The 27,753-nt window shown below is 48.4% G+C and overlaps 2 protein-coding genes across 2 annotated transcripts in view; one reads left to right on the top strand and one right to left on the bottom strand.

Annotated features, from left to right (window-relative positions):
- The window catches only part of ADAM19 (ADAM metallopeptidase domain 19), an 81,675-nt gene extending 74,953 nt beyond the window's left edge, over positions 1-6,722 (top strand). The window contains exons 22-23 of the mRNA XM_025923679.2: positions 2,159-2,311; positions 3,081-6,722. Coding sequence (XP_025779464.1) covers positions 2,159-2,311; positions 3,081-3,134 — 207 coding nt within the window. The 3' untranslated portion in view covers positions 3,135-6,722. The remainder of the gene's footprint in view (positions 1-2,158; positions 2,312-3,080) is intronic.
- A 1,964-nt stretch (positions 6,723-8,686) lies between these two features.
- Positions 8,687-23,414, bottom strand: NIPAL4 (NIPA like domain containing 4). Its single transcript, XM_025924639.2, has 6 exons — positions 23,250-23,414; positions 19,637-19,876; positions 16,140-16,196; positions 14,883-14,973; positions 12,163-12,323; positions 8,687-11,115 (listed from the first exon to the last, which is right to left on the bottom strand). The coding sequence occupies exons 1-6, from the start codon at positions 23,284-23,286 to the stop codon at positions 10,487-10,489; spliced, it is 1,215 nt and encodes a 404-aa protein (XP_025780424.1). The 5' UTR covers positions 23,287-23,414; the 3' UTR covers positions 8,687-10,486.
- Between the last annotated feature and the right edge of the window lie 4,339 nt (positions 23,415-27,753).

Here is a 27,753-nt window from a genome sequence, read left to right as displayed (position 1 = left end):
CCTCCTTTTGCATGGCCAGCCCTGTTTATCCTCAGATCTCCCCCTACTTGTCACTCCCCCCTCCCCAGAAGCCCTCTCTGACCCCCAAGCCTGAGTTCCGTGCCCCTGTACCTCTCTCATCACAGTACTTATTCCACCAAAGTGAGCTTTCCACTAGTCGGGAAGTCTTACTGAGGGATGCTAATTCGAGGGCAGTCAGGGACAGAGGCCCCTGGAAGGTGTGAGTCATCCTGCCAGCAGCCTGTTCACCTGGCCTGTCTGTGCCTGTCTTGCAGGAGTTCCCACGGCATAGGCACAAATCTTTCCCAGGCAGTGTCCCAGCACGGTACCTTCCAGAGCTGTCCTGCGTGTTCTGGTGTGACCCTTCAAGTGGGGCAGAGGACCTGTTTATTTTCCTTCTGGGACTGCTTTCCTTGGGCTTCACTGGGACCCCGGCTGACCCCATCCGTGGGTTTGGCACCAGCTCTGGGAGGTTCCCTGGGACACAGGGCAGGATCACGGTTCGGCAGAGCTGAGAGCATCAGGTTTGGGTCGCCAATGATGTGAATCTGCCTGTCTCCCATTTTTCTCATCTGAGTCAAGGGTGGGATGGAAAATATCCATGCAGAAAGGGAGGGGAAGGACAGGCAGCAAGAGGAGAGGGAAGAAGGGAGAAGAGCAAGAGGTCAGAAATGACGAGCAGAGGCGGCAAGTGCATTCGTCAGCTGGAGAGACCCTGAGTCCCACTGACCCCCTGAGCAAGGGCTTAAACAGCAGAAAGTTATTTTCCCACAGTTCTGGAGGCTAGAAATCCCAAGATCGGTGGTCTGTAGGGTTGGTTGTTTCTGGTCTGCAGATGACCCCCTTCTCCCATGCCCTCTATTGGTCCTTCCTTTGGGCCCCAATGTCTCTGTGTCCAAATTTCCTCTTCTCACAAGGACACCAGTCAGATTGGATTAGGTCCCATACTAACAGCTTCATTTTAACTTAATTGCCTCTTTAAAGTTCCTGTTTCCAAATATAGTCACATTCTGAGGTCCTGGGGCTTACGGCTGCAACATATGAATTTGTAAGTGGAAGAGCCAGGCTTCAAACCCGGGTCTGACTCCAAACCCTTCACCACCCTGTGTGCCAGGTCCTGGCTTAGGCCCTGGGATCCCCCGAGCTGAGGGGAACATCATCTTGTCTTGGGGGCATTCGCAGTCCAGATCTCAGCTGCACCATTCCTAGCTAGGTAATCACGCTGGAGGTCTCTAGGGACCACCCTTCGAGAGGTAGTGGTGAAACTTTGTAACCTCCTCTATGCCCTACCAATATTTAGGAGCTTCTAATCTATACCAGGTCCTGGTGGGCAAAACAGATGCCATCCGTGCCTCCCAGAGCCCATATTCTGCTAGGGAAGAGACTCAGACATGTGTAGTTACAGTGGTGATCAATGCTATAAAGGAGAGGTCCAGGGTGCTCAGAAGGAATTACAGCAAGAGTTGATCTACTCTAAGAAATCTAGGAAAGTTTCCCTGAGGAGGTGACATTTGAAGTGAGAGCTGAAGGATGAGCAGGAGTTGGCAAACCGTGAGGGTTGAGAGAGGAGAGAGTTTTCCTGGTCCAAGGACCTGCTGATAGGAGGTTTTATGATGGCAGAGAGTCCTGCAGAAGAAAGGAGCATCAAGGTCATGGCTCTGGGGCCTGAGGAGTTAGATGAGGCTAGAGAATCAGGAGGGGCCAGACTGTGCCACAGGCTTTGGTCAAGGCTTTGCTCTGCATTCCATGGGAAGGGGGCAGTGGTGGGGGCATGGTGACATGATCCACTTTGCCATTTACAAGGATTCCCTTTGGGCTACCTTTAGGCAGGAGGGGAGTGCAGTGCCTGGGAGGGGCCTGTAGATGCTTCTGGGACTGTTAATCTTCTATTTCATGCCCCAGGTAGGGATTATAAAAGTGTGCTCACTTTGTGATTATTCATCTAGTTGTATATTTATGATTCACATTTTTGTATATATATTACACTTCCACTTTACAAAACTGGTTTAAGAAAATGAAAGGTTTAATATTTAAAAAAATAAGACCATAAAGTATATCCTTTTTTTCTCAACTGATTTTGATCTGTAATATATCGGGAGCATTTTCTTTCAAACAGGCCCCTCCGGCCTTTGAGTAAGACTTGTGACTTTCTCCCCAGGATGTTTCTAGGCCGCGGCCGCCGCAGAAGGCACTGCCGGCTAACCCTGTGCCAGGCCGTAAGAGCCTCCCCAGGCCAGGTGGCGCCTCCATGCTGCGGCCCACTGCCACTACCCCTCTTCAGTCCCGGCCTCTGGCAGCACCTGTCCCAAAGGTGAGTCTGTGGAAACCCTCAAGGTATAAGCTGGAGTCAGAGGGCTCCAAGAGGCAAGAATGTGGTTGAGAAAACAGACCAATTCATGCTCCTTTTTGCAGGGATGAATTTCCAGAGCAAAAGCCAAGGACCAAACCTTAGTGTTTCCTGGTGCCTGCATGACTATCCGTTAAATTAGGGTTAGAGTTTTTTTTTCTTTCATATGAAAGGTGATGCTTAGGAGTCTGAACTGTGGTGCCTTCAAACCTGGATCTGCAACTGGCCAGCCGAATAGCCCTGAGCAAATCATTCTTGAGTCTCAGCTTCCTTCTCTGGAAAGAGGCAATAAGAAGCAGCAGTAGTCTGCCCCATCAGGCTGTTGCGAAGGTCAAGGCAGTTAGTTTATATACACTGCTGGCTAGTGAAAGGCTATTTACAAATGGCCCATCTTCTTCCCTCTCCCCTGGGGCTGACATGTTCTCAGGCTGCCAGTCCTGGAAGTTGGGGCAGAGGGGAGGAGGCAAGGAAGCTGGCCGACTGCCCTCTGTTCCCACCAGGCCTGGGAAATGTGTAAACTGAACTGCAGCTCAGGTTGGGGGCACCACCTCACCTCTCACTGGAGGGTTGATAGTCTGGACACACAGGCACGGCGACACATTTCTACGGGAAACCATTCCTAGCTGACGGTCTATCCTCCTGACCTGTCAAAAGCAAGAGGACAGATCCCGTTGACCCCATTGGTCAACATTTAGCTGATCTCTCTCTCCCTCCCCTTTCTTTGTTTCCACAGTTTCCTGAATACAGATCACAGAGGGCTGGGGGGATGATTGGCCCGAAGATCTAACCCCTCTAAAGGGGTTTCTGCCTTTCCTTGAGGACTCTGAACCCCACCTCATCCCAAAGGATCCGTGGCCATGGAACCTGGAAAAAGCATGTCTGGCCACCTCCAAGCTCCTCCTCCCCTCTTTCCTTCCTCCCAGAACCACCGCATCTCCAAAAATCTCCTTCTTGACTCAGTGCCTCCTTGGCTTCCTGGGAGGCCCAGAGAGACTACTGTCCAGTGGCATCAAAATGTTGTTTTGTGCAATATACTGCCCCAGGGAAGGGAGGAGAGAACACAGATGAAGACAAATGGAAGCTTCTCCTCCAACCTCCCTTGGGTTGGCCTGTCACCTCAGAGGTGCCAGTGGGGATGGTCTGGGCTGTATGACCATACAGGCCCAGCTGGGAAAAGTCCTGTTCAGCCCTTCAGCCCACGACTTGGCTTGGAGAAGCCATTCATCCACATCCTGTGGTGGAGGGAATACATGAGAGCTTTCCATTTCTTCTCTCTTGAAGGTCCCAGGCTTGACAGAGGCTGGGCAGTTACTCATCCCTTTTAGCTCTGAGATTGAGAGGGGTCAGGCCAGCCTCCACCGTGGCCCTGTCCAGGGCCTGGTGGAGGCCACCACTCCTGGCTCTGTGGCCACATGTGAGCAAGTGAAGTCTGCTCCCCTCCCACCCCTCTAAACCCCCACCTCCCCTTATTCACACGGGTCGCCCTGACTCCAACAGGTACTATTTGTGGGCAGTATAGACAGCAGAGGGAGCACCAGGCTTGGGCCTCCTCTGAGCCAATGCCAAAGGTTGTGGCTCTCACCTCGGGATCATTCTTGGTTGCCTTTTGTTTCCTTGTCTTAATAAGTGCCCCGCGCTTTTGATTTCTCCCTTCAGAAATTTCTCCTTCCCCACTCAGATCTACCTAAGGTGTGGTGCTGCAGTGAGTGGGTCTTCAGCAGTCCCAGCCTCCCAGAGACCTGGTGCTTGTGAGTTACAAGTGAGGGTCCTGCTGCAAGGGTTGGCCACTGGATTTCCTATGTGGTTCTCACGGCTCTTGACCAGAGGACACTCAGGCCATGGCTGTGGGGGTCGAAGCTTTTTTTCCCATTGGGTTTTGTGACCTCAGCAGAGTGAGGGTGTCTTACCCTCTACTCCCTGGTGGAAATCTAAGTAAGGTCCTCAGGGAGGGCAGCAAAGGGGGCAGAACCCCAGCCTGTCCCTAGGTCTGGTTACTGATTGGAGTGACGGTTGTTGCCCTCTGAGCAAAGAGCTGACCTGTCCCTAGAGATCTGTAGAGAAGTAGCAGTCAGCAGTCTTGATGGAACAGAGTCAGAGCTGGAGCCACCAGGCTTTTTATCATCCACTTCCTCGTGTTCTTTCTTCTGGTCACTGCCTTTATCTGACTTTTATAGAAAGAACTCGGAGCAGCTGGGAAAATGCCACTGCATTGGGTACTGCCCTCCCCAGAGCAGGAAAGGAAGGCTTTGTGGTGCTCTGCTAAATTGGACAACTTGTCACTGGAGATGTTCTCTGGTGGCGGTCTCCACCCCCAGAAGGGTGCTGTGCTGTCCCCACCTCCTGCAGTGAGCCGTTGTTCACGCTTGAAAACCTCAATACAAGGAAGAAGCTTGAGCTTTTACTCCCCAGCCACCAACCCAGGGCCCCCTTATAGTTCTCTGCATACAACAGGTGCTCGATATGTGTTCTCGGGTTTTAGACAAGTGGGAGATTTGGAATGTACCCCTAGGGACACACATGAGGTAGATTTAGAAAGATCTCAGGAAAATGAGTTTCCTTTCCCTCAGGTAGTCTGATATTCATGCGTCTGTCTCCCAGACAAGGGCCCTGGTTGATCCCCATAGCCAGTTTCCACCTTCCTTGCTGCCTGATTAGGTCAGGGGACAGCCTTCCATGTAATTGTGCTACTCCAAATGCCCCAGGCCTCAAGGTTGGGTCCCAGAAAAGTAAAGGTGAAAACACCCTGGCGCAAAAAAAAAAAAAAAAAAAAAAGTCACCCTTATGCCCACCTGCATGCTTCACAGACGTTCCTGTGGTATGTCTAGCTTTTTTCCCACATACCAGGAGGTCGAAGGCTCTGAAGTGAAAATGCCACAGCCATTGTGGCTGCATGAGCCTTTTGAACCTGAAATCCACTCTCCCTGGAGCCATACCAGAAAGAGTCCTGGGTTGTGTTTTCTTTTTTTTCTGTTTTTGTTTTCCGTTATTTTAATACCACCTCTATCCCATAAAATTGTACTGTGAACTGGAAGAAGGTCGAATTTTTTATATTTGATGGAGACTTTTGGTGGCCGGTTCTATTTACTGTTTCACTTCTGGCTGTGTCCAGGGACTGGGAGTCACCGTATTGGCAGGCTGAGCAGGCTGCCCAAGAGTGAGACTGACCACTGCGTGCTCCCTTTTCCTTCCTGTGCCCCTGTGCTGCTTTGAGGTGACAAATAAAAACAAATATGGCCTTAGGTTAAAAGGGATTTTATTTGAAAGGATTACTGCAAGACAAGGAAAGGGAACTTGCATTCCGGGCAGGGTGCTGGCAGTGGGGGGAATGCTCAAGTGAGCTCTTGTAAGATCTGCAAGTATCTCAAAGCTCATAAAGGGGCCTTTTATTTGATAGGATGGAGTGGATGTGACTGGAAAGAACTGCAGTTGGAGCATCCTTGCACTCAGCCTCCTTGTGGGGGGCTGCTACAGAAGGGCCGTAGGTTGGCTCAGGCTGAGGGTGGGCCCAAGTTCAGAGTCTGGTGGGGAGACGAGCCTAGCTAAAGCTGGTGGAGTTAACCAGTCCTTTGTTCAGATGGAGCTGTATGGAAATCTTTTTAAAAGCTAACTTAACCTGCCAGTTTTACAGCCCTGTAAATGTTTTTCTTAAGAACCTGGGAGCCATCTCTGAAAAGTAAACCTCAAGGGACCGCAAGGGAGCTAGCATCCCCATCCGCCTGTCTCAGTAGGAGTTTTACCCAGGAGCCGACTTGCTGTCGGTTGTTTTTAGCGTTGTTTACTTCTCCCTGTAAAAACCCTTTTCTGCCCCAGCTCTGAGATGCCTGCAGATCCTATAGTATTGTGAGAGCCCCTTCTCCATACTGCAGTAGCTCCCTGCTGTCTCTTGCCACAATCCTTTTGAATAAAACCTCCCTTACCTATGTCCAAATTTGTTCTTTTTTGGCAAAGGGTATGGAAGACTTGTGTGATTTAAATGGGGGACCAGCTCTAAAGTCAGGATTGTGTTAAATGTGTATATATAACAGCTCTGCTGGCCACCCAAGAAAGCCAAGGGAACACCAACTGGAAAGGTGCCCCATCCCTAGGGAAGCTTGCTAAGAGGGGTTCTGCAGAATCCAAGCCAGTGTCCCCAGAACCACCCTTCTGCTCATCCTCTCACACCATCCGCTGTGTGTACGTCTGTGTCTGGGATCTAGGGCATGTGAATTTTCTTTTTATTTGGAGATTGTTCACGGAAAACAGATCCTCTTCTCTCTTGTCCACCTATTAATTGTTTACAATATTTGTACATCTATGCAAAATACTTGAATGGGCCATGGTGCCTTTTTCCCCCCTTGTTTGTATTTAATTAAAATAAATTGTCATTCGAAATGTTGTCTGGTTTGGCAGTTCTTTTTTGTTGGTGTTAATCTCCCACTGCTCAGCCTGGATAGGGTCCATCTCATGAGGACTCCTCAGAAGAGTTCCCACAGAGACAACCAGTCCATCTGTGAGGCCACAATGAAAGACCCAAAGCCACAGCAAAGGGTTTTCCCATGACCAGTTGAGAAGGGCTGCTTACCTTTGTACCTGGACACAGGCTAGTCTAATTTAATTAGGTTTGGGGTCACTAGAGGCACGAAAGAATGATCCTGGGATCGTCTGCTGTGTTTCTCCTCAGGCTACACTATTGTGCTTGGAGACAGCGAGGACCCTTGGTCAGCCTCCTCATCTTATTGCTAGGTAACACGCACTTCCAAATGGGGAGAGTCTTGCTCAAGGTCTGTTGGGCTGGGTGGGCAGGTGCAGAGCCAAGGCTAGGGTTGAGTATGCTTTCTGATTCCAGAGCCCTATGTGATAACAACTGCCATCCATTAGTGCCCCTGAGTCTGCAGAAAGATCCCACCCTTATTCTCTCATTTGATCCCTGCCTTGGTTTTGAGGTTCTCTAAGAGAGAATCATAATAACCATGCTAGGAGGTAACATTTACCGAGTACTTAAATTATGCTAGGCATTGTATGTTACTGTCTTTCTGTACATTACCTCATTTAATCTTCACAAAAGCCCTGGGAGGTCTTTGGTATCTGATATTTTTCTAACTTCTCAGGATTTTGAGACTGCCTGAGGATATCAAATGCTTTGACTACTAAAATGCTTCCTCATGAAATCAGACCCCACCCAAACACCCCTGCCTGTTTAACATCCATCATCTAAACTACCCACTGTGTCTACTCTGCCAGCCGATCTCTGGGTTGATAGTCATAGATTGATCAGCAATGCAATATGCAAAGCCTGGTTGGACAGACCTGGTTCAAATCCCAGCTCTGCTGCTTACTAGATGTGTGGAAATGGATAAATTCCAGAACCCGGGGCCTTTTTTTGCTACATGGCGGGAGTAATACATACCTCAAAAGTGTGATCATACGCGAAGTGCTCCGTGTGAAAGCACCCACCTGTGCCTAGCCTGGGCTAAGTGCTCAGAGACTGCTGACTACATCAGTTTTTGAGTTGCCCTGCTGAACATGCCAGGGTTTTATTTATATCTGCTCTGGATTGAGAGTTGGCTCCCAAGACGTTTGGGCAAAGGAACAGTATTGCTCCTTTATTCAACAGATGATTTTTATGAGTGCCAACTATGTGTTCGGCATTGAAAACAAGCAGCAAATAAAGACCAGCTCCCATGAGGCTTATACCCAGACAGGGGAAACAGCATGGATCACAGGAAAAGGAATGAGCAAAGTAGTGCCAGACTTAGTTTAGTGCTTCGGAGAGATGCATTGCCTGGTGGGTAAGACTATAGACCCAGAGCCAGATATCAACTTGGACTCTTCCTGGCTGTGTGACCTTGGGAGATTACATAACCTCCCTGAGACACTTTCCTCAAAAATAGGGCTTAAAAACATATCTACCTTGGGGCGCCTGGGTGGCTCAGTCAGCAAAGCGTCTGACTTCGGCTCAGGTCATGATCTCACGGTTCGTGGGTTCAAGCCCCACATTGGGCTCCATGCTAACAGCGCAGGGCCTGGAGTGTGCTTCAGATTCTGGGTCTCCTCCTCTCTCTCTGCCCCTCTTTGTTCATGCTCTCTCTCTCTCTCTCTCTCTCTCTCAAAAATAAATAAACATTAAAAGTTTAAAAAAAAATCTACCTGGGGGATTTGTGAGGACTTAAAGAATCCACATAAAGCTGTTCATACTATGCCTGGCTCCCAGTATGGGCTCAGGTATTAACAAGGGATGAATATTTTCAACCGACTATTCCCCAAACAGCCTTTCCCACTGTAGTGAGAGTGTGCCTGTGAAAGTTACTGTAGGGACTTACTTGGCAGTCACAACCCTCCAGAGATCAGAGACCAGCCCCCCAGCATTAGACAAACCAATTTAATTGTTCTGTGTCCGATGAAGACCAAGACACAAGTATCAAGTAAACATACCCAGAGGTCTTTTTTCTTGACCCTGTAAACCACGCTCTTAAGGCCCTTAGATTACTGCCTCTCTCAAGATCCAACATGTTGCACTGATTTTAGTTACAGACAGAAATCCACATTCATTGAAAACTGGAGATTTGAGGCTGGAGGTGCAGGAAGCTAGTGTATTGGTCAGCCGAGCCTTTAGAGCTTCAAGGCCAGCAAGAGTCTGGGCCGGGCTTGGCTGTGCTTAGGGCATGGGACATCAACGCAGGACACAGGTACGGGGTTATACAGGGGAGGCTCTGCACCCACTTGGGGGCTGAGGATCAAGCCTTCCCTCTTTATAGATATACTGGCTCTCTTACTTCCCCTTCAATGGCCCTTCTACCAACTCCCACACTCTTGCAGCTAGAAAGAAGACAGGAAGGGAATTATCTCTCTCCCTCTCTCCAGCTGCTCTTGTTTTTTAAATGCGTCTGGCCAAATGTGAGGGGACCAAAGACAGTTCCCAAAGTAGATGGTGTTGGAGCAGCCACGACCTGCTGCTTCCCAAGGTGGGTAGCTCATCAATGGCATTGAGGACTTCGTGGCCATCTGATCAACAGCCAGAAAACACCCATGCCAAGCCTACACCCCACTTGGTCACGGAAGTTCAAAGCTGATCCCACTGCTCAAGCCTCTAAGGCTATAGCCCAGAAAGTACCCAGAGCCCTTTTCACCTGGGTTCTTGGGCACCAGAATAAACACAAAAGTCATCCCTGGTTTCTAGAGGGCCTGTGGCCACTTTCTGCCAAATTCTGACATTGCTCCTAATTCTCCCCATCTCCCCAAATCATATTTTGGTTTACTCCTTGAGGAAAAGGAAAGTGCATTCTGCCAAATGCTATTTTGACAGCCAGACTACTTTTAAGAGCAGTGCAAATGCTGTTCTCTTTCCAGAAGGAGGCAAAATGAAACACTGGGTTGGGCCAGCAGAGCTTGGCTGTAGAGGATCATTGTCCTTGTCATTTTGTTTTTTGAGTTCTAAGGTAATTGCCTGAATGTCTCAGTGACAACTCCTTAGGACAGAGAGGGAGACGGAAGGGGCAGGGATGGGGGTAGAGTGGACGGAAGTGAAGATGCTGACCTCCCGGCTGGAGTGCTCCGGGAATGGGGCTGGTGGAAATGTTCCCTGAGACATCAGGTGGTTTTCACAGTAAGAAGGTCAGCTGAGGTCATGCTGTTGTCTCCGAAGAGGAAGTAGCAAATGCAGCAAGACGTCTCACATTAGTTGTCAGCTCTGGATGGGAGGCGTGACGAATTGCTCTCGGGGCCTCCAGGAGCCAGCTGCACTTTGTCCTTGGGCTGAGGAATGGGATTCAGTCTCAGGAGAACCAGTGCTAAGTATTTCCTGACGACTGGCATCTCAGGGAAGTTCTTGGCCTGTGCTACATTCAACGGGTCAAATTCTATCTTCTTCCCAACAACACAGAGATGGCACTGAGGAAACAAGTGGGAAGGGAGGTCCAGGGGACCTGCTGGCACCAACATCAAGTAGGGTATTTGGTCACTGAGGCTGTTTCCACGAAGTTCTGCAACCACCGCTCACTGGGTAGGGATTTTCCTTCTGGAAACAATGATGAGGTATAAATGAACATCTCAAGAAAAGAGAGCCTATCGGTAACAGTTGTTCTGAAAACAACCAGGTGGCTCTGGAATTGAGAAGTCAGGCTGTACTGTAGTGCTCATCTTCTCACTCTTGTATTCCACACTTTAAGAATGGATTATAAATACTTTGGGCTTCTCTTCTGGTGATGGGGTGCTGGAGAGTTCTATATTGTCCACAAGGACATTCTTGTCTTCTAGTCTAATGACAGTGGGCTCAGGGGTGGGAGATGGGGTTGGGTTTTTGTGCATGTGGGGCAAGCTGGTCTGGCTGATGTCCAGGTCTTTGAAAGCATGAAGCATGAACACACCCAGAATGATGGTGACAAAGCCAGAGAGGGTGCCCACAATGTCCACTACAGACATGCTGTACCATTCCTTGAAGAGGATGACGGAGGAGGTAACCACCACCGTCGTGAAGAACACATAGTAGATGGGGAACACCAGGGAAGTATTAAAAATGTCCAGTGCCCTGTTCAGGAAGTTGACCTGAGTGCTGAGAGAAAGTGCCAGGATGAGGGACAGGATGTAGGGGAGGGGATGCCTCACAACTGGCATCCCCTGGAAGAAGTTCTTAATGGTGATGCCCAGACCCTTGACGGCAGACACGGAGAAGGACCCAATCACAGAGCAGATGATGATGTAAACGAGGATGTTCCTTTGTCCATAGCGTGGGGCGATGACGAAGATGAGGATGAGGCAGAACACCAGCAGAAGCACAGCAAACACGATGTACCCTTCAGGAGGGGAAGAGATAGATAATCTGAGCTACGGAGGGTGCAATTAGTATCTAGAGAGCCCCTATCCATGGTGATGGGATGTAACACAGTAGGGTTCCAGTCCCATGACACAACTTTTGAATAATTTGGACAAGTTACTAACTAAACCGCAAGACCTCCATTTCCTCATTTGTAAAACAGGGCTAAGAATAGGACCTTTCTCGGGGTACCTGGGTGGCTCAGTCAGTTGAGTATCGACTCTTGATTTTGGCTCAGGTCATGATCCCAGGGTCGTAGGATCAAGCACCATGATGGGCTCCATGCTAAGCATGGAGCCTGCTTGGGATTTGCTCTCTCTCTCTCTCTCTCTCTCCCTCCCTCTGCCCCTTTCCCCTGCTCTTGCTCTCTCTCTCTCTAAAATAAAATAAAATAAAATAAAATAAAATAAAATAATAAGTTAAAAGAATAAAAGAATGGGACCTTTCTCATAGAGCTTTTTTGGTGGGATTTAATAAGATAATACATGCTACAAGACTATGTCCCCCCAAGTTCCTATGTTGAAACCTAATTCCCAGTGTGATGGTATTTGGACATGGGGCCTTTGGGAGGTGATTAGGTCATGAGGGTGGCACTTTCATAAATGGGATTAGTGTCCCTATAAAAGAGATCCCAGAGAGATCCTTCACCCCTTCCACCCTGTAAGGGCACAGAGAGAAGATGGCCATTTATGAATCAAAATCTACCAGGGCTTTGATCTTGGATTTTCCAGCCTCCAGAACTGTGAGAAATAGATCTCCGTTGTTTATAAGCCACCCAGTCCATGACATTCTGTTACAGCAGCCTGAACATACTAAGACAATGCATGGAAAATATTTAGAACCATGCCCGGCACATAATAAACACATGATAAATGGCATCAATACACATCAGGCTGGGAAGCCTGTGAGCTAACCCTAGGACCAGCCCCCCAACTTTCTTTCTTTAGCTTCCCTCTCCTCCAGGTGGCAGCACCTGGCACGGTCAGCACGCAGCCAGACCTTCCCACTCACGGGGCTCGGAGCCTACCTGTGTCTTTCATCTTGGCAGCCATCTCAACGACGGTGGAGACCTTCTCTTCCTCGGGGGCGTGTATCACCATCACTGTGCTGCCGGCCACACAGATCACACAGCCCAGCTTCCCCAGCAGATTCAGACTCTCTCCCAGGAAGTATGAGGACAGGACAGCACTACACATGGAAGTGGGAGACAGAGATTAGAAGCCATACTTGTCCCAGTGTCCTGAAGGAAAATGGGGCCTGAGCAAGCACTCATGGAGAACAGATCAAGGCTCACTGATCTCCTCCAAAAAACATTTGAAATAGAAACTTATTTAGGGGAGGCTTATGGCGTGTGCTGGAGGAATCGACGTATGTGTGGAGTTCTTTCATTTTAGAGACTAAAAGATCCCCAAACACAAGAGTCGGAAAAGTCCTTCAAAGCACTCTTGTCTAACTTCCTACCAATGAGCACATCTTCTCTTAACATTACAGACTGCTTTCAGACATGGCTTGTAAACCACTGGTGGCAAGCAGCTCGCCCCTGCACAAGGCAAATGGATCTACTGTAGGTTCATTCTAATTGTCAAAAATATGGTAATTTCTACTCATTGTCCTATTTCTATTCCATGAGCTATACGGAACAAATCTATTCCTTCTTCCGTTTGTATATGCCAACATAAACAACCACAATGACAATTAGAGGCACTGTGTCTTGGGCATATATAATATGTACTAAGTATTAGGCTAGGAACTTTCTACTTATTATATATCACTCACATCTCACAACTCTTTGAGAAGTAAAATATATTATCCCCATTTTATAGACAAGAAACTGAGTCTTATAGAAATTAAAATAACTTGGCAAGGTCATGCAACTGGTAAGTAGCAAGGCCAGGATTTTAGCTGAATTTCTGTCTAATTATAAAGCCTATGGTTTTTCCTCTATACTTCATTGAAGAGAATTCTTGTGACTTCCCTGAAGTGGGTAAAACACCTCCAGTTCCTTGCTATTCCTTGGTGATGTGATTTTCATTCCCCTCACATCCTCAGATGGCAGAGGTGAGGGAAGAAGGGAGGGAAATGGGGTAAGACAGGTATGATCTCATAGTAGGTTTCTATTTCCTTACAAAGGTAACATTAACTTGGGGTAAAAATCAGTGGCTGATCTAGGAATGAATTCCTCCCCCCCAAATCCTAGTTAAAGATATGAAGAGAGGGGAGATTAATGTCCAAGCTCCTTTGAATGTCTTTTGTCTTTCCTTTAAAACTACCCATAACGTTTTACCCGGAATGTGTGTTCAAGAGAGTCTGGTGGCATTAGCACAGGCAGACGTCACGCGATGGAGTATTCCCCTCCTCCCCCAACTTCCTGGGAGTAGGAATTTGTAAGTTAATCAGATACACAATAGAAGCATCACAACTACATCAGCCAACTGTACAATGTGAGTCACGGTTCTGTTTGTTTTTGATTGTGTAAACGTTACAAAATTGTCATCAAGATGGTAAAACAAAACAGGAAACTATGGGTGCTGGGTGTGGTCAGCTGGCATTTACCAGGGCTCCCAGGTTAAGCCAATAATCACAGCCAGCTTCAAATGGGGCTCCAAGACCCCCACAGAGGAACTATGCTTATAGTTCAGGAGGAATGAGGCAATGCGAAGCACACATACTTAGTATCAGTTATTTTAAAAACTATTGGATGTCTGTCAGGCAACACGGCTTAGTGGCTTGAGCACATGGTCTTTGAAATCAGACTGCTTGGGTGGGAATCCTGGCCTAGCCCCTTAGGACCTGGCTGATCTTGACCAAGTTGCTTAACCTGTCTTGGCTTCAGGTGTCTTCTATTTTCTAGTTAGTAGGGAGGCTGTGAGGATTAAATGAGTTAATACATGGGAAACATTTAGAACATTTAGCACATAGTAAGCCCTCATATGTGTTGGCTATGGTGATTCTTCACTGCCAGTTCTGTACTATGCTCTTTCTTTCTTTCTTTCTTTCTTTCTTTCTTTCTTTCTTTCTTTCTTTCTTTCTTTCTTTTTTCTTTTGTAACATTTATTTTTGAGAGACAGAGCACGAGCTGGGGAGGGGCAGAAAGAGATGGAGACACAGAATCTGAATCAGGCGCCAGGCTCTGAGCTGTCACCACACAGCCTGACTCGACGCGGGGCTCGAACCCACACACCGTGAGATTGTGACCTGAGCCGCAGTTGGATGCTGAGCCAGCCAGGCGCCCCTGCACTATGTGCTTTCTGTGCATCATCTCATTTAGTCCTTGAAGCAATGTCTTCAGGTAGGTAGTATTAGCATCCCCACTGAGCAGACAGGGAAATTGAGGCTTAGAGAAGTTAAATGACTTGCCCATGGTAATGTAGTTACTACATTAGGCAGAGCTAAGGTCAGAACTCAGGGACAGCTAATACAGAGCTCATGCTTTTTAACTTGTATGCTGCTCCTACTGGGGCACGAAAGCATTGACATGAGACAGTCAGCTTGGTGGCAGTGGGAGCCCTTCCAGCTGATCTGGGTTTGGCCTGCCCTTCTATTGCCCCATCGTTCGAGGAGAGGCTAGAGCAACCAGCAGCAAACAATCTACAGATCAGGAGCTCTGAACAGCACAGTGCCTCTTTCTGGGAGCTAATATCGACCCACGTCCCTGACTGCAAGTGGCAGTTGACCCCACTAGACAGTTCCAGACCTCAACAAACTGAAAATAGGAAGGAGGCAGAGACAGCAAGAGGTGACAATAACCTTATGAGGACACTCAGCGCTCCCAGAGGCGTGACAACTGTCGCAGGAGCAAATGCGTAGGCCCCGAAGTTGGCAACCTCTCCAGCAGCCACTAGGAAATGAAGGGAGAAAACAGGGTAGTGTGGCTTCGATGCATCATCTCCAGCTCAACTTAACCTGGGCAGAGACAGCTTAATTCAGTGGTCAACCATTCACAGGATCCCAGACCATCATTCCTTAATGTCTTGATCCTTATGCTCTCCCCATGGCCAATCTGATCAGAAGGTCAGGCCCAGACTATCCTGATCAAATCCTTCCATTTTAGATGGGCAAGCTAGGCCCAGAGTCCAAGGTCACAGGACATGTTTGTGGAAGGATGCTTTCTTGTTCTTGAGGTCTCTTGGCTTCTAGTCCAGGCACGGCTAAATGTATCTCAGAGACTGTTGATGTTTCATCTGTATATATGAGGTGAGTTCTAGAAAATGTTAATTTATCAAATAAAGAAACATTTAATTATTGGTTCTCCAGGTACCAGTTGGTCATGAGGCCATCTCTCCCAGATTGACAGGCAGGTGGTTAGAAAGTCTGACATTCCCAAAGGGCCTAGTTCTCTGCATTTGAGTTTCTAGTTTGCAGACTCCTGAAAGTGCCCTTTCTGTCTCTGCTGGTAGAGAATGACCTGGGTCTGCCCTTTGAAAGTAGATGATGAATGTTATAGCCCTGGCTATGACTAGGGTCAAAACCTGACTTATAAATGGAAAGCTGGATAATTTTCCATTCAAAAGAATTAGGGTTTGAAAGCCAGAGAGGGTGGGTGGAAAGCGGGGGAAATGTGTGAATGTGCAAATCTGGGCAAACTGCAAGTGGCAGACCAGCCATGTTCTAAAGTAAGCCAACACACGGCCTGTGGAATGAGAAAATTGGCTGAGGAGCCCCAGCCTCCCATGTAGAGATCCAAGAGACTCCAACCAGGAGTGATAACTCTCTATGTTTCAAGGGAAGTTGAGAAAAGACATCTTTATCATTACCAGCTCTCTACAAAACTCTCTGGGCTTAAATGTTTCATGGATGAAGGACTGACTTTGGGCTGAGAAAGAGATATGAAATACAGGTAAAATGTTCAACCTGCAAAGATGGTCAAGAGGTTCCCCTTGGGAATCTGGGTCTCAGATTCACACTTGGCACAATGGAGACAGAAAGGCCCCCCTCCGCCCCTCCTTTCATCTCCGCCTCTGCCATCAAAGGGTCACTGTTGTTAGTAAGAAAGAACCCACTTACTGGTGAGAAATCCAGCCCACCACATGGCATCCTTCAGGTAGCCATACCCTCCGTCCACTGTAGAAAGGAATGGACACAAAGTTAGCTTGGCCATGCTCTTTCAGGCACCTTTCCTATCTCTACCTTCACTCCCCAGTCTTGAAGGATTCAATATATGTTAGCTGGTTAGTCCTCTGGGCTTGCTTCTGGGTGAACTTATCCATTCCCCAAGTTTTAAATACCATCTTTATGCAGGCATCCTTATTTCATACGTGTATACTGATCCTTTCTTTGGAGCCCAGATGTATGTTCAATGGCTTAGTTGACATCTCTTGGATCTCCTATAGGCATCCCAAACTCTGTCTTAAATAGAACTCTTAATTTTAAATTCTCCCCACCCACCCACCTACCAAATGAAAGTCAGTAAATGGCACCTCTATGCACCCAGTTGCTTAAGCCACAAACCAGAGAATCACCCTTGACCCTCCCATTCCTCCACCTTCTGCATTCCATCCATTCTGCTAATTCCCTCTCCAAAGAGCATCGCACATATATCCACTCCACTGCCACCACTCAACTCCAAGGCACTACCACCTCTGGCCTGGGCTAAGGCAATAGCTCTCTATGTTCATCTGATTCCACTCTCATCACCCCTTTATTTTTTATTTTATTTTTAAAAAAAATTTTTTTTTTAACGTTTATTTATTTTTGAGACAGAGAGAGACAGAGCATGAGTGGGGGAGGGTCAGAGAGAGGGAGACACGGAATCTGAAACAGGCTCCAGGCTCTGAGCGGTCAGCACAGAGCCCGACGCGGGGCTCGAACTCACGGAGTGTGAGATCGTGACCTGAGCCGAAGTCAGCCGCTTAACCGACTGAGCCACCCAAGCGCCCCTCTCATCATCCCTTTATAACCCACTGCCTTCATAGCAGCCAATGAATTTTAAGAATGTAAATCATACAGTCACCCCTCAAGCTTGCAGCAGGCCAATAGCTTCCAAATACTCAGAGGATAAAGCCCCAAATCCTAAATAAGCCAGTTTGTGGTTTTGTCCCTGTTCACCTCTCCAAAGGCATCTCCTACCACTCTTCTTACTAGTATCTACTCACTCAGGCTTTCTTTTAGTTCGTCCAAAATGACAAGCTCATTTTGGCTTTAAAAACTTTGCATGTGCTTTTCCATGTTGGAAACAGTCTTCTTAACGATATTTGCTTACATATATTTGCTCACTCTACAGGACGTTGCTTGAATGTTTCTTCCCCTAAGATGTCCTCTGTGACCCCCTTATCTCTATTATTTCTCCTTGGGATTCTCTTTCATCACACCCAGCTTTTCTCCTTCATGACATTTATTTATAAATTGAATTAATGTATTTATTTTCTGGCATATCTCTCACTAAAATGGAAACACCAGGAAGTCAGGAATTGTGTCTGCCTTGTTCACATGGTGGACTCAGAGCCTGGCACATAGTCAATACTCAATAATAATAGTTATGATGAAGATGGTTATGATGGTAATAGATGGGTTTTAGACAGTTATGTGAAAATCCAGAGATTGTGTATCACTTTGTGTAAATGTCTGTTTTTCTAAGAAGGTCTTTAGATCTCATCAGGTTCCTAAAGGACTCAGGATCTTCCATAAAAGGAGCACTGAGAGCATTTTATGCTAAGGGTTGAAATCTCATTAGATAAGGAAATAGCAGATTGGAGGGAAAAAAGGATTCCAGAGAAGCTACCTTTCTGAATGGTATCCGTGATATTTACCCTGCTTTCTCCTGGCACAAGCCAATCTTTTCCTGGCACTTTGGGAGGTCTCTGGCCTTCTGAACACTTGTCAGGACGTGAAGGAGAGAGCAACAAAGACCATTGCTCCTGACTTCCTCCCCACATCTCACAGCTTTCCATTTCAGAGGGCACCTGGCTCTAGCCCTGGATATCCAACTGCCTGCCGGGCTGTCCCACTTAGAGAAGAGTAACACCAACACTCGTGCCAAGCATTTTTGTAAACACACTACCTATCTTCACAACAATACTAGAGGTTGGAACTGCTCTTATCCCCATTTTACAGATGAGGAAACTGAGGCACAGAGAAAGCACTTTCCTTGCCCAGGATCACATCACCAGGAACTGAAGAGCTGGAATTAGAGCCCCAGGAGTCTGCTTCCAAAGCACAGTGTCCCACAGAACACTAAACTGAACATGCCCAGACTTGAACCATCGTCTTCCCATAAACCCGCTCTTCCTGCCTTCTTTATCACAGAAAACAGCACCCTCATCTCCTCAGTTGCTCAAGTCAGAAAGCTGAGTCAGCCTCGACTCTGTTTTCACCATCCCCTGGGAGCCAGTCGACACCAAACCCAGAAAGCTCTCTTGGGACTCTACCACTGTCTCCATTCCCAGGCCCAAGTTATGCTGTCCCTCTCCCCTAACTGGTCTCCTGGGCACCAGTCTTGTCCCTAATCCACCGTCCACCCAGCAACCAGGAATTTTTTCAAATCGTAAATCGAACTATGTCACTCCCCTGCCCAAAACCTTTGTCACTTACAATTGCGCCCAAACTCCGTAGCCCGGTTGGCAAGACCCTTCGCGATCTGGCCCTTCCCCCGTCTCTTACCCCTTGGTGCTCCAGCCATCCTGAACTACTTTCGGCTTCCAATGTCACTCATCCTCTCTCGCCTCTGAGCCTTTGCACTTGCTGTCCTTTCTGCCTGCATTACCATGTCTTCTTCTCTTCTCCTCCACCTTGCCATCTCATCGTTTAGGCCCCAGCTTCCAGATCACCTTTTGTAGAAAACCTCCCCTAACCTTCCAAGCCTGGGCTTTACATGCTCCTCCAAAATAGTCCCAAAGGATTCTGTATTTTCGCCATGACAGATAGCAAGTAACCTACTATGGAACGATTGCCTATTGACTTGCCTGTGTCTCCCACTCAACTCAGTGTCCCACAGGGCACTGTGTCCCCATGTCCAGCATGGTATCTGGCACCCAGCAGGCTTGTGGTGAATCATGAGCAAATAAATGAATTCCTTTACACATGATTCCTTTTCTCCAGAATGTTTTCACAGTAAGTCCCTTGTGGACAGAGACCCAGTAATTTTTCTGTAGCCTGTAGCGGCTTCAGTGTGAAGTTAATAGGGCACACCAGTGTGCGGCAATGCTCTGGGCAGAGGTATTTGTATGCCCATTTTGCAGGGAAGTTGAGACTTGCCTATGATGACCTAGCTGGTAAGAAATAAAACTGGACTAGATCTGGGGTTTGTGATTCTCGGCTGTGAGACTTTTCCTTATCTGTACCCCCAATTAACTTATCTTGAAATTCTCCAGAAATGTTGGATTTTAAAGGAACGTCTCCTGCTGGTGGACTGGATTCCCGGTGGAGTTGACAATGAGTCTTTTGTGACCATTTAGGCCAGGCTCACAAACTGTTACAGTGGCCCCCCTATGAAGGGAGGTGCACAGGCCTGGCCCAGGGTCCAGTTGCCCGGCACCCCATGCCCACCCTCCCCCTCAGGACCCTACCAGCCCGTGTGGCCCCCGAGGCCACCAGTCGTTGAAGGCCTTTCTTCTTGAGGATGACACTGCTGCCGATGAGGAAGCTGGACAAGAAGGCCAGGCCCAGACCAATGTAGAAGCCGTAGCTCTGCCTGAACCTCTCCTTCCAGCTGGTAGAGGTGACATTGCTGGGCACCTGGGGGCTGAGGTCACTGACGATCTGGCACAGGACTTGTTGGGAGGAGCAGTAAAGGCTGATCAGGGAACCTGGACAGGAAGACCATGGTAAGTGAGTCATGCCAGGTACACTTGGGTGCTTTCAAGATACTGGAATTGGCGGCTCTTTCAGACCCCATACTTCAGCTTCCAAAGCCCACACAATGGGCCTGAACCTAACAATAATAATTAACATTCACCAAGTGCTTACTCCAGGCTAGGGGCTTTATTTGCATGAACTCATTCAATTTTCATAACCATCTGTCAGGTAAGTGCTGCTTTGAATTCCCATTTCATAGATGTAGAAATGGAGGCCACGAGAGGTCAGGCACCTTGCCTAAGAACACAGACTGTCTGACTCCAGAACTCCAGCACATAACCCCTAAGGTGTACTGATGCTCCCCACACCCAGCAGGGTTCTCAGGCTCTCAAACTCTTAGGCGTCATTGACTCCAACTTCCCACCCTCCACAGGAATCCCCTCGCAGCCTCTGGACTTCCAATAGCTCAGGATCACACAGGGATTTTCTCCTCCAAGAGGCCTCTTCACTTCCATATCCCTACCTCCAGCCGCAGCAGAGACTTCTGACAGGTAACATGAGGGAGTGAGGCCTGCGGGTCCATAGCCCTTCTAGGCCTGAAAGTGACTAATATAAGCATCCCGTTTGTTAGAACGGCCCATTCCCAAGCCATATTTTAAGACCTCTGGTGCTGACAGTCAGTGGCTTGGGCCTCCTTCAGGCCTCAGAGACATTGGTGTCCCTGTCACTCCATGTGGAATCTCTTCAGTTTGCTTTCCAAGTCCTTGAGATCCTGAGAGTCCGAATCAGCCCTCATGCCCCAGAACCGGCCAACCCTTGCTCGCCTTTCTGGCACAAACACCAAGGACAATAGGACAAACTTGGGTGAGGGGCAGACCCTCAGTCAGAAGAGCTAAGCTGCCTAAGTTCAGTGAAACAATATAAAGCACAGCCAATAATCCTCCAGTTCCAGTGCCCACATGGTCCTCTACTCTGAGGCTTTCCAGGAACATTCCTACCACAGAAATGGCACAGTGATCATGTGCAGGGTTTTGGCTGGAGAAACTGGGACCCTGATAAGTTTGGTGACCTGAGTAAGACTACACTCGTGGTAAGAAGAGAAGCCAAATTGTTCCCCAAGTCCATGTAATGTCAAAACCATGCTCTTAACCGTCACATGTACCCCACAGAGCAGGCAGCAAGGGTGGGGTGGGGTTTCCTTTGGCCTCTTGAGGGTTATTTTAAAATATGAACTTATTACTAACATTTAAAAATCCGATTTCCCCAGGTGCCTGGGTGGCTCAGTCAGTTAAGCGTCTGACTTCCACTCAGGTCATGATCTCGCGGTCCATGGGTTCGAGCCCCGCGTCAGGCTCTGTGCTGACAGCTCAGAACCTGGAGTCTCCTTTGGATTCTGTGACTCCCTCTCTCTCTCTCTCTCTCTCTGCCCCTCTCCTGCCTGCTTTCTCTCTCTCTCTCTGTTTCTCAAAAGTAAATAAACATTAAAAAATTTTAATAAAAATCTGATTTCCCAAGAAAATTCAGCTTTTGAGCTGCCTGTGTTCACCTTGTTGAGTACACCATCCCAACCGACAACTGGCTGCAGTTGAGAGTGGTTCCCCCTTAGGAAATGCACCTTGCAATTCCTCAGAGTCCATACCTGGCTCCCTTCAGTCATTCTGGTTATGTGCTCAGCCCCTGTAGGCATCTGAGTTTGTGACCTCTGGTGGTCAAAGGCCTTTTTCAGACCATGGGTCACAAAGCTCCAGGCTGCTGTGCCAAGGATGTAAGCCTGGGCCGGTTTCTCCGCATACCAATTAGAACTACAGGCGAGCCACTAGATGGGCCCCAAAGCCCAAGGTCATGCAGCTCTGGCTTTGGTGTATCTGGAGGATAGAGCAGCATCTTGGTGGAATAAAATAAGGGCAATGCTGATCTTTCTTCCATGGCACAGAATGGCCTGTCTCACCCTCTTACTTGCAGCTGGGAAAACTGGGGCCTAGAGAAGGGGAAGGACTTGCGTGAGTCTCACAAAAACCTAGTGGCAGAGCTGGGCCTGGAACCCACCAGGGGACATCCATGTGTCTTTCACAGTGGGAGATCTCTCTTCCTGACACCTGTGTCACAATCAAGAGAAGATGAGACATGAAGCCATTTCCATCCTTAATGAAATTCGCTCTGACCTCTTGCTCCTGTTCCTCAGCTCAGACAGTCTAGTCTGGAGAGTTCCCTGAACTCAGGAAATGAGCCAGAGCCTGGGAGGACGTGGGCCAAGGAAGGTGACTCCCAAGAGGAAGGCCAAGCCCATCCCCACGCCCTTCACCTGCCCTCCTGAAGGTGCATCTCCAGGAGGTGGAGCCACGGGGTGAGCTTGCCTGTTCTGGGAAGCACCCTCCGCTGAATGAAGTTTTCCCAGGGGGACAAAAAGAAAATGAGAGAGGCTGGAGGCCAAAGGACATCCAGTTCTGAGAAGGATGCTCATTAGACAAGCGGGTGCTGGGCCCAATGATTCCGGCTTCTTTTCCAGAATATGCTAGGGCTGGGGAACATATTCTTCCCCAGGGGAAGGTGAGGCTGAAAATGGACTGCATTGTTGATCAGGAGACCAAAGCCAGCCAACACCCAAAGAGCTGGCTTTGAACACTCGCTGGAGAAGAGAAATTAGAGAAACAGGGCTATCGGACAAGTTACAATTGCAAGAGGCTGTAGGAAAATGGAGACACAGCGGGAAGAGAGAGCACAGTAGTCTGAGTACAGGTTGTAGGATCCAAGGGCTCTAGCTTTATATTCCACTTCCCCCAGCGGATTAGTTTGAGCAAATCATCAGGCTTTTCAGAACTTCAGTTTCTTTCTCTCCAGAAAGGAGACAGAGAGGTGATAATATCTACCTGCCCTCTAGAGTTAAGGATAAATGAAGTAATGCAGGTAAAGGGCCTAGTCTACCACTCGGTTCCCAGCAAGAACTTAACATAAAGCTAAAGGTCTTTCTTATCCCTTCCTGGGTTGCTCTTTCCCTCTTTTCCCTAAAAGGTGTGTGTGGGTTTGGGGGTGAAGCGTCTCTGCGCCCCTCTCCCTTGCCCCAGGGAGACAGGCAGACCGGGGCAGGTAGTAGAATCTGAAGCAACTGTATATGAGAAACAACCACGAGCCCCACCTCCCCCTCTGGTTGACCAGTTGCAATCAGTGCTGCCCGCCGCCGCCGCCTCCGTCCCCACGCGTCCCTTTCCTCCCAACCCCCCTCTCAGCTACCAGCTCCGAAGACGGGGGAAGTCGGCCGGAACCCCGCTTCTCCCCAAGACTGGCCAGAGCGCGATCCACCCCTCCTCGGTTTGGGCCGCGGCCAGAGAGGACGCGAAGGAAAGGAGCGGCGGCGAAGGGAAGGCGCGAAGCGCGGCCCGCACGCACCGTTCTGGCAGCTGGTGTTGCTGGCCCGCAGCTCCATGGGCCCTGCGCGCACCGACCGACGCGCGGGCTGCTGGCGCCCCGGGTTCCCCGGTGCCGGAGCAGGTGGCCGAGACTCGTCCCCCGCGTGGCCGGCGTGCCAGAGGCTGCCGGGGTCGGCCCCAGGGGTGGAGAGAATGACGCGCCCCAGAGGGGGACGGTCCTCGGGGAGGAGTCACCCAGAGTCTTGGGCAACTCGCTGGGCCGGGGGCCCAGCGCTCGAGCAGCCGGCAGAGGGGCGCACGCCCTCCCGGGGTGGGAGGCTGCAGCGCTCCCGGAGAGGGAGTCACCGCGTCGCGCCCCCGGCGGGAGGCAAGGGGGGCGGGTCCCCGGGCGCCTCCCCTCCGCGACGCCGGGACTGCACCCGGTTGTGTCCCCAGTGTCAGAGAGATGATGGATCCTCAGACGGTGGGAGAGGGGGAGTTTTTTCGGGCGGAGGAAGAAGTGGGGAAAGTGGGGGTTGGAAGAGGCACGGCTGCCAGATGGAGTCCTCCCGGGTCGGGAGGGGGTCCAAGACCCTGGGTTTCTCCCTTCCTGTCTGCCTTCTTGGCTTCCTCCTTCCCTGCCTCCCTGCCTGGTTCATTCATTCAACATAGGTCTGATCTGTGCTGGGCACTCGCACACAACAGGCACACAGTAAGTAGGTGCCCGATAAATGGTCCATACTTGTCTGTGGAATGAATGGATGATAGAAGCTTGGTAAATTCAATGAAAGAAGTATATTTCTTCTTCCAAGTGACTGGAGACCAGAAGGAGGCAGACATATTCTCTGTCCCTGGAGAACCTTATGTATTAATGAGAGAAACAAAATGGGATCTACTACTACCTAGAAACTGGTGTCTTCCAAATCAGCATTAAAAAAAAAAAAAAAAAAAAAAAAAAAAAAAAAAAAAAAACAACTGGATGGGGTGCCTGGGGTAGCTTATTCGGTTGAGTGTCTGGCTCTCGATTTTGCTCAGGTTGTGATCTCCCTGCTCCTGAGTTGGGGCTCCAAGCTGGGCTCTGTGCTGGCAGTGCAGAGTCTGCCTGGAATTCTCTCTCCCTCAGAATAAACAAATAAGCTTAAAAAAAAAAAAATCTCAAAAAAACTGTGGTTATGGAAAGTATGTTTGTCATCCATGGGTAATAGTAAACATAAATTAGAGAAACACTGATTTGAACCATAAGAACGCCTGTGCAGTGTTTGCCGCAGGGCAGGCAATGTTAATGCTGAAAAACTCCCGTTCATTCAGTCCTCATGACAGCCATATACAGGACATACTTTTATCATTTTCAGAAAGGAAACTGAAGCACAGAGTGATCAAGGAACTTGCTGGGGTTCCCAGCTAGAAAGTGGAAGAGCCCAGATCAAATACATGCTCCCAGTGGCCGCACGGACATGCTTGGCATTTTAGACTCAAATACGCTCTGGCTCCTGAGAACTGAAGATGTGGGACCTCCAAGAAAGCAGGTGGTCAGTTCTGGCAATGTTGGTCACTGGCCTCCTGGAGGAAGTAGCTTTTAAATGTAGTTATGGAGTCTTCGCTATGGGACAGACCCCGGGCTAATCCCTATCCAGATATTATCTTATTTGAGCCTCCTGTAAGGTAGGTATCATTACTATCTCCATGGTACAGATGAGAGAAAACTGTACTTAAAAAAATTTTTTTTTGGTTATAAGATAATTTTAGATTTACAGAAGAATTACAAAAATAGCCCAGAAAGTTCCCATATACCTGTCACCAGCTTCTCTTAATGTTAATATTTTGTATAGGAATAGAAGAAGCCATATTTTAAATACTGTGAGAAACTTGCCCCCAAGGTCCCACAACTAGTGGAGTAAACAGAGCTGCCCCCCAGCCTGTCCTCTCCAACATCACTCTCTACCTTCTACACGTGACCTTCTAGCTGGGCCCCAAGGGATGGGTTCTCCCAGCATGTGGCTTCCCCTAACTTTCAGGTGATTTTAAACAAATCACTTACTCTTGAGGAGAAATGGTTTCCTCATCTGTCAAATAAGACAGTCCTTCCAGCTTTCTGTGTGTGTGTGTGTGTGTGTGTGTGTGTGTGTGTGTCTGTATCACCATGGGGTTGGGGGCAAGGTGGTTAAGGTAGAGTGTAGAAGGGAGCGGGAAATCACAGGTATTGGTAACATTACACATCCGAGTTCAAGGTAATGCACCCAGACCTACCCCTCACCTTGGAGGGATGCGGCATCAGAGTTCAAATGGAGGTGATTACCTCCAAGTCCAGTATAAATTGGAACACAGAGAAGCTGGAAACTGGATGATTGGTCCTGCTAGGAAATGGTAGTTCATTATAGCAGCATCTACACTACCTGAGAGGGAGGATTGAACAAGAAAATTTAACTGGTCTTTTCTCTTAGCTAAGCATTTCTGCTGCTTAGATTTAACGTGTGCTACTAAACAGTGCCCATTTCTGAGGCTGGTGGAAATACGACCCTCAAACTCTCACTGCCTTCAAACCCTGATTGCATTTGTTCCGAGGACATGGAACAAGAGATTTGTGGTCTTTCTTTCTGACCTGGGCTTTTTTAATCACGAGAGCGGACATTTCAGTTATGGTCTCATTGTGCCAGAGCTGAACCCAGATCTTGAGAGGTAGGTACACACGTATGTTCCCTAATACATATATTTTTGGATATGTTTGTGATTTGTGGAGCTGCTAAATTTTGTGGTCCAGGGCAGGGACTCCCTTGCCCTGTGTTCACCCTGTGCTTTGAGACAAGGCTTTTCAGAGTTAGGTGAGTTTCATGTTTTAGGGCAGTGGGCTGAGGTGGAGGGAGCTGGGATCTACTGATGGTTCTTCTAAACCCTCTCAGGGCCTCAGGCTCCCCATTTGTTCTAGAAGGAGGCGTGGCTTCCCCAGGGCTGGCATCAGCATCCCGGGAGTGCAGATATAATGAGCCCCATTGAACCGCAGTCTCCCCGCCTGCTGTCCTGACAAAGCCCTTTTCTCCCTGAGCCACAATAGCACTGTCAGGCAGGTAGCAGGGCCTGTAGCATTGTCTCCCCAGAAAAGAACAACAGGGCTCACTGTCTGTCCCAGGCTCGTCTACCAGGGGAGGGCGGTGACTTTGGAAGGGTCTGACCAGCCAGAGACAGATGGGCTCTGTCCTTAGCCAGCCAGGCACTAGTGAACCAGTCACATCTCATTTGGCCAGTTATTCCAGGATGAACAGGAAGACTAATTTACGAAAACCCAAATCCCTAAAAATTTGGACCTTCTAAGTGCATGTCCAAATGTTCTGTTACAGAGCTGCACTGTCCAGTGTGGTAGGCCCCAGCTCCATGTGACTATTGAGAATGTGGAAAGGGGCTAATGTGAAGTAGTCATGAAGTAGACACGTAAAACAGACACTGTTAACATTTCGGGACACATAATTGTTTGGCAGGGGAGGCTGTCCTACGCACTGTAGGATTTTCGGTAGTATCCTTGGTCTCGTGTCAGCTGTATACACTGCTGCCCATCTCCAGACTCCCCTAGTTGTGACAACCGGTTGCCCAAATCTCCCCAGGTTGCACCCCATCCAGATTTCAAAGACTCAGTAAGAAAAAAATGTAAACTATTAATAACTTTTATTATTAGTTACATGTTGAAATGATAATATCTTGGATACATTGGGTTAAATAAAATACATTATCAAAATTAATTTTCTCTACTTCTTTTTACTTTTTGTAAAGGTGGCTACAAAATGATTTAAAACGTAGTGGCTCACATTATATTTCTGCTGGACATTGTGATTTATAGAGGGCTTGCTATATGTTATATGCATGTTAGTTACCTATATGCATATATGTATATGCATGCTCATTGAATCTTTGCAGCAATTCTGGGAAACAGGTTTTATTATTATCCCCATTTTCCAGATGAGGAATGAAGTTCAGTGGGGTCACTGAGCCTGTAAGTCAAGAAGCCAAGAATCAAACACAGATACGCTTTTCAATACTGCATATACTAAGTGCCTTAGGTTTAGTAACATGCCATGACACTTGGGTAGGTCACTTCCCCTCCTGGCATCTTACCCCAGGTAGAAGGGTTGGGCAAGATGTAGCTTGTGGTCCTTTCCAACCCTGCTGAGCTGGTCTTCTTGGCAGGGTGGGGAAGGACTGATGGCTGTCGCTTCCTTCAGGCTGACCTGGAATCATGGGAATCTCAAGTGTCGTCATGCAGAAACCGGCCAACTCCTCTTCTTTAGGTGGGTCCCCAGGATGGCTTCTATTCTCATAAAAAGCTTTAATGCCACTAGAAATAATACTTGGAATGGACACAGGTGCACTCAGACTGGCTCTAAGAAGAGCGCCATGCCCAGGGATGAGTCCAATTGATGCAACTGGCATCAATAATGATTATTAAACAACACACCATTACTGACTTCTTGTGTGTCAAGCACTTTGTAAGCTTTGGCTCACATGGTCATTGCAGTCCCTTACTCTGGGTACCATTTCAGGTCCCATTTTACAGATGA

The sequence above is a fragment of the Puma concolor genome, chromosome A1 (genome assembly GCF_028749965.1).
Source record: "Puma concolor isolate L17-30 chromosome A1, mPumCon1.1.hap2, whole genome shotgun sequence".
In the NCBI taxonomy this organism is placed as follows: domain Eukaryota; kingdom Metazoa; phylum Chordata; class Mammalia; order Carnivora; family Felidae; genus Puma; species Puma concolor.
The sequence above is the reverse complement of the archived record's forward strand: the minus strand, read 5'-3'. Positions and strand labels throughout refer to the sequence as shown.